Source organism: Sylvia atricapilla, chromosome 2, assembly GCF_009819655.1.
Source record: "Sylvia atricapilla isolate bSylAtr1 chromosome 2, bSylAtr1.pri, whole genome shotgun sequence".
NCBI classification, from domain to species: domain Eukaryota; kingdom Metazoa; phylum Chordata; class Aves; order Passeriformes; family Sylviidae; genus Sylvia; species Sylvia atricapilla.
This window is the reverse complement of record NC_089141.1, coordinates 89,333,985-89,340,039: the sequence shown is the minus strand read 5'-3', so window position 1 is coordinate 89,340,039 and position 6,055 is coordinate 89,333,985. Positions and strand designations below refer to the sequence as shown.

The following is a 6,055-nucleotide window of genomic DNA, read 5'->3' as shown; positions in this document are numbered from 1 at the left end:
GAGGGAGCCGGGCCGGGCGCTCCCGCTCTCCAGGTGTCTCCTTCTGTTCTCCCCTTGTGCCCCGCCATCCGGCCGGCCTGCCCCGGGGCGCGGCCGGGAGCTGCCGTGGCGCTCAGGTGGTTCCGCGCCGGGCGGAGGCGCCGGGCGGGCGCGGCCCCGCTGCCCTGCGGCTCCCGGGGCGGCTGGGGCCGGGACAGGGACGAGTGCGGGCGGACCCGCAGCTGTGGAAGACCCGCAAGAGGAGGGGTCTGCAGGCAGGGTCCGGTATTATCAGCTTGGTGAAATCTGGTGCTACAGTATCGTGTTCAGGAATGAGAAAGGGGGAAGGAAGATGAGCTGGAATCCAGCAGGAAGCAAACGCTACTTAAATGAACACTCCAAACGACAGTAGTTCCCTTCTACTTGATACTTACTGGTGGTGAATGGAGAGTTAGCTTTTTTACCTTTTTGTTTTCTTTTTTTCTTTTGTGCTCAGCATCACTGTAACAAAATGTAGCATTTATTTTGGTACGTGATATCTTTATTCCCCTAAGAGCTTTTGAGCGCTGCCCCAGGTGTCGCTCCTCTAAACAGTTTTTGCAAGCCAAGTAAAATCACTGAAAGAAAACTGTCCCATGTGTGAACCGCAGTGCTACATTTGCACAGTGCAGCAGTCAGAGCACTTTGCTGGTATAAATCTCTGCTCAAAATTTAGTTTTGTGGTTTGATTTACCACATAAGACATGCAGTCGAGTTTTCTACTCACCTTGGACATAGGCTGGGTGTTTTCTTCTTCCTCTTTCTTGCAGAAATAGGTTGTAATATGTATTTAGTAAAATCTCTGCCCCAAGCCGACTAAATAGGAAAAGTGTTAGTTTGTATATATGAAGAAATATTTCCTTTAACTTCACTCTAGAATTTTGCCGGGTGGTGGGGATCGTTATTTTCCTAATTCCTTGAAAGTAGTAAGCCTCACAGCTTTGTCACAGTTCCAAAATGTTAGTACTGTATTATTCTATTGACATTAGACTGATGTGATATGCTTTTGCTGCTTTGATTGCGCTTTCAGTTCTTCATTTTAAATGTTTTAGCTCTCTGTGACGTTAAACCCTTGCCCACAGCCAACTGTTAGTAGCTACTTTGGCTTGCATTTCATGCGGTGATAAATAAGCCAACCCACAGATAGATTTTCTCATTTCTCTGTGAAACAGAGATGTGAGGGCATTTAAAAAACGAAGGTAGTGCCTGACTATGCTTGCCATGTTCCTGTGCCATGGAATCACAGCATGGCCTGGGTCAATGGCTCCAGCCCCTCTGCCGTGGGCAGGGATATCTTCTACGAGACCAAGTTGCTCAGAGCTTGTTCTGTGAATTGATGATGGCTGGCTTTATCTGGGATTTTGGCTGCTGCCGCCTTGAAGGAGAAGGAGATTTTCTCTTGGGCAGACTGCTTCCAGATGACTGTGTTTCCTGATTAAGGCTGCTGGCCCAATGATCAAGACTGTAACTAAATTTTTAGGGAAATACTTGCTGTATTGATGATCTATGAACATGTTGCGTGTGATGTGAGTTTTTAGCATGCCACGTACAGAATTTTATATGTTGTTGTGTGTAACTTTGTGGTGTGAAGGTTTTTTTGAGGGTCTTTATGTTTGTTTGGATTTTTTTTAAAAAGAAAATAAGCTTGGTTTTTTGTGCAATAATGTTAGTAGTTCCTTCTAAGTTCTGAGGAAAGGAAATTAGTTTTTAAATTCTATTCTGCTTGGTGTTAAAATTAAATGCAGCAGTTTAAGTATAGATCTTCAAGTAGTTGCTGGGAAATTAACTTGTGAATTGATTTATTTAGTGTTTTTATAATTTACTTTGAAACACTGAAGATCCCTAATAGGTTCTGAAGTAAAGTACCTCAAGGCCCTGCAGCCTTTCGGATGAAGGAGGTCTTTGATCCAAACTAGGAGCATTCAGAAGTCCAGGAAGTTTTGGAAAAAGTCAAAAAGAAAGCTGTTCTTTCTTCCACAATTATGATTTATAATGAAATCTGGTTTAGTTAAGTTTTTTTTTATTATGTTGTGTTGAATGTGTGCAGTTGGGTTTGTTAATGCTTCTGAGACTTTATAAATAGTAAATAATTGTGATGCAATGTTTTAGGGTAGGTTTGAGAAGAGACAGGAGATTTCCTGATAGCTAAGAATAATGAGTTCTAGTGCTGGGTTGAAATGCAGCCTATGACATCATGGCCTGATATATTTAAAGGCTTTTCTTTCATGTGAGAAGTGCAGATGAGTACCATGTGAAGTGACTAAGCTTTCTAGTCACTGCTTTTAAAACAAGATGTTATCTAGGAAATAGTCAAGGGGAAAACAAAAATCTGTCAGTAACCTTGGACTGTTTCTTGGTTTTTATAAATGCTAAGTGAAGAAGACGATATATGCTCTGTTAAAGCTTGTGATGCAGGAGGCAGTCTTGGATTTATTTCCCACATTTCACCTAATGGCCCAACATTACCATGTTTGCTAACTGAATGGTACTGTCTTGCAGCCTGGTGTGCATACTGGAGATGCAGGAACCATGTAGCAGAAAGCTTTGAGCAGCTGTGGATTATCAGTTTCTCCCAAGAGCAGTATAAAGTGAAGAATGAAGGCGACTGGATTTATTTCCCTGTGGACGTTAGTTTCGCTGCCTTGTGGCCCCTTAGCAAACCCTGCAGAACGTGAGGATGTAGTGAAGCATGCAATAAAGCTGCACCGTGGGAAGGGAGCTGTTATCACTCAGAGGAAGCAGTGGGTGTTGGAGAGCTGCAGAAAACTGTCTGGTCTTCTTCGCCAAAAGAACGTTGTTCTCAACAAACTAAAAAATGCCATAAGAGCAGTTGAGAAGGATGCAGGACTGTCTGATGAAGAGAAACTTTTTCAGGTGCACACCTTCGAAATTTTCCAAAAGGAGCTAAATGAAAGTGAAAACTCAGTCTTTCAGGCAATCCATGGCCTCCAGAGAGCTCTTCAAGGTGACTACAAAGATGTTGTAAATATGAAAGAAAGCAGTAGACAGAGACTGGAGGCCTTGAGAGAAGCTGCAATTAAGGTTGGTTTCCCTGTGTTTGCTACTACAGTATTCATATTCTACTCGTGATTTTAACTCCATTATGGCACAGTTTCAGTCTGTTTTAATAAAAAAGGGTGTCTACATAAAACTTGCAATGTTTGCTGTTTAATGAAGTATTTTTTTCCATTAGTAAATTTACAAGTAATTTTGGTGTAGAGCTTAAAACTTACTAACAGTCAGTAGTTCTTACCTCAAAGCTAAGCCTAATCATAAGACCTATGGCAAATATAATGTTAAAGGGAGAGGAATTAGGAGAGTTAATCAGTGCACATAGCACAGTTGCACTAGACAAGCCAGTGGCACTAGTAGAGTGGAAATAATGCTGTCAAATAGGGATATACTGACTGTTTTATCCATTTTAAATGAGAATTGCTCAGCCAAAGTCCACAGTTAAAACGGGATGACTCGCTGCCTTTCATTTCCATGTTTGTATAGATATGGATAAAATGGACATGCAAAACAGTAGGTGACTAGATTTTTAAACTCAGTATTGCACTCCTAGCCTCAGAAGTGCAGGTTTGAACAGCAGTGCTTCCAAGAAAGAGTCAGCTGAAATAACTTTGCCAAGAAAAAGCACAGATGAGTAACAGTTGAACACAAATACTTCATGGAAAGTTTGAGTTCCCATGTCCCATTAGGTTGAGCACAATCTGCCATTGTCTTCTGGACTTGGTAGTGCTCAGACTGAAAGTCTGACTGTACTGAAAGTCTCCCATTGAAAGAAAATGTAATTTAATGTATTTGGTATTTAGATTGCTCTTTTCCTTTCTCTACCCCTCAACCACTGGAGGAATATATTAAGAATTTTCTTTGTTTTCTGCCTTCCAAAAGAAGAGGCTAACCTTGCAGAAGGGAGTGAGAGAAGGAACAAAAATGTAATTGGCATTTAGCATTTGAATTGTGAGAGTCTCTGAAGGGCATTTGTGCTAAGAATTTGCAGATCTTGACAGGTGAAGATGGAAAGAAATTACGTGTGGGAAAGGTGTCCAGTGAATAGTGCCAAGATGAGCTTGATGGAAGTAGAAATTGGGATTAAACTTGGCAGACTAGAGTGATTCTGTGCAGTGGAAATGAAGACTGAAGTACAACAAAGTTGAAAAGGGAATAATTTGGATCTAGATGTATTCCAGTGAACTGCTTTATATGACTTGTATATTGATACTTCATGGTAGTAGTAGCTTCTGCTGCATGGAAATTTCATGGAAATTGTCATGAGCTTTACTTGATTTTTCACCCTTTTTCATTCTCAGAGCTTGTAAAATAGCAGCACTGAGGGTGTCCAGAACCTTCTTTCCCATTTACCTAATTCTTAGTAGTGTTACTGTAAAGTAGTGAGTCATTTATCCTTGAACTTGAGAATGGTGCTTCTCCTAGAAGGAGGTCTTTGTGTACAATTATATGTTTTAGAGGTGTGTCCTGTCAAAACTTTACTTTTGCAGAAGTGGATTGTGCAGGCTTTTTTTGTATTATCTAAATATTTCTTGAGTGAGCAGTCTTTTGCACCTTCCTTCTTATGCCATGCATGTGATTATTTAAACAGAATATTTGTGATTCTAACCTTATAATTGTTATATAAAGGGAAGCAAAGGATGTGGAAAAATGCATGCTAAAAATATGAAAATTGCGTGGAATACACTTGTTTTGTACTTGTTCTTACTTCATAAGACACACATTAGGTCAAACTTTGTCCCGGTTTCATTTTACTGTAATGATTATTTTGTTGTATACTCATAGAGTACCTATTTTTTAAACAGTGAGTGAATGGAAAATACAAATACTGTAGGAGGTGCTAGACTCTTCCCTTTGTTTTATTTCTGCTGAGTTGAAGTGCTTGGAAGTCATTAGTGCTGGGATATATATTTATGTCTGATGCAGTTCTTGCTGATTCTGCTGCTGTGAAAAGATGTAATGGAATCATTCATGGTGTGGGACAGGGGGAAGTAAGAAAGAAGCACTGAGGATGGTTTCTGCCTTCTTTTGCTCCAGGATCCTGTTTGGAAGTTCAGGAAAAAACAACAAAATCTTACCTATTTTTTAATTAGCTTCTAATTTCTTGGATGCCTTCCAATCAGACATGGGTAGGAAAAAATAACTTGCAGGTATTGCAAAGATGCAACCTCTTCTGCATGTGCTTTTGTCATCTCTGATGAAATAGTAGAGGGCAACAGCAAAACTGCATTCTGAATCAGCTTTGCCCCAAAGTCTTACTTAATCTTACTTCATTTTGCTTGTGTGTTTTTAGGTGTTCCTGTTAAGTGCTCAATCCTTATCTGTATTACTTTGCTTAAGAGGTTGCTTGGTATGTACCTCGTGATCAAGTGTCTCCAATCCCAGCCTGAGTTGCAGAACAGTGTTTGTACTGTGATGCACTTCTGCTTAGCACGTAGCAGGATGTTTGAATTAACTTGTGCTTTTTATGGACACCATAAAAACATATAGACTGGTTATCCCAGTCTACTGCTATCACACTTGTCTGTCAGTGGAAGTAGATGCCACTTCAATAGACTACAAAAACGTTTATCTCCATTAATTGAAGCAACTTGCAGCTAAACTCTTATTTTTTCAAAGCTTTTCTACCTTCCTATTCAGAGAAAGTTAACTTCTTTGGAATTAAAGAATTATTTTTTTAGGTAGTTTGCCTCTAACTCTGTTCAGCCTGTTTGTCTTGGCCAATGGAAAGGACTGAGATGGGCTCCTTGTACCCAAAACCTCTTCCATTTTTGAAGGGAAAGAATCTAATCATTATCAGTTTCATCTTGTGTTCTAAGTTGTTGCTGAATTAGCAGAGAATCTGGAGCTCATATGGGGGCTGTTTCTTACATCTTTCGAGCGATGTCTGCTAGCAGAGAGCAGCAGATAGGAAATGTTTTTCCTTTAGGCTGTATGGGAGTGACTGTGTCTCCTACTTATGTGTTGCATAAGAACTAACTGTTGACATTGGGCCAAGCACATTAATGGTTACATTCTTCCCCGC

At 40.4% G+C, this 6,055-nt stretch overlaps 1 protein-coding gene across 8 annotated transcripts in view; it reads left to right on the top strand.

Moving 5' to 3' along the window:
• TMCO3 (transmembrane and coiled-coil domains 3) overlaps positions 1 to 6,055 on the top strand; it is a 34,439-nt gene that overhangs the window by 1,000 nt on the left and 27,384 nt on the right. For all 8 annotated transcript variants that reach the window (XR_010742985.1, XR_010742988.1, XR_010742989.1 and 5 more), the window contains exon 2: positions 2,518 to 3,060. Coding sequence is in view for 3 of the 8 variants with exons in the window: in XM_066313768.1 (XP_066169865.1) it covers positions 2,614 to 3,060 (447 nt within the window). In the remaining 5 variants the exon portion in view is untranslated. The remainder of the gene's footprint in view (positions 1 to 2,517; positions 3,061 to 6,055) is intronic.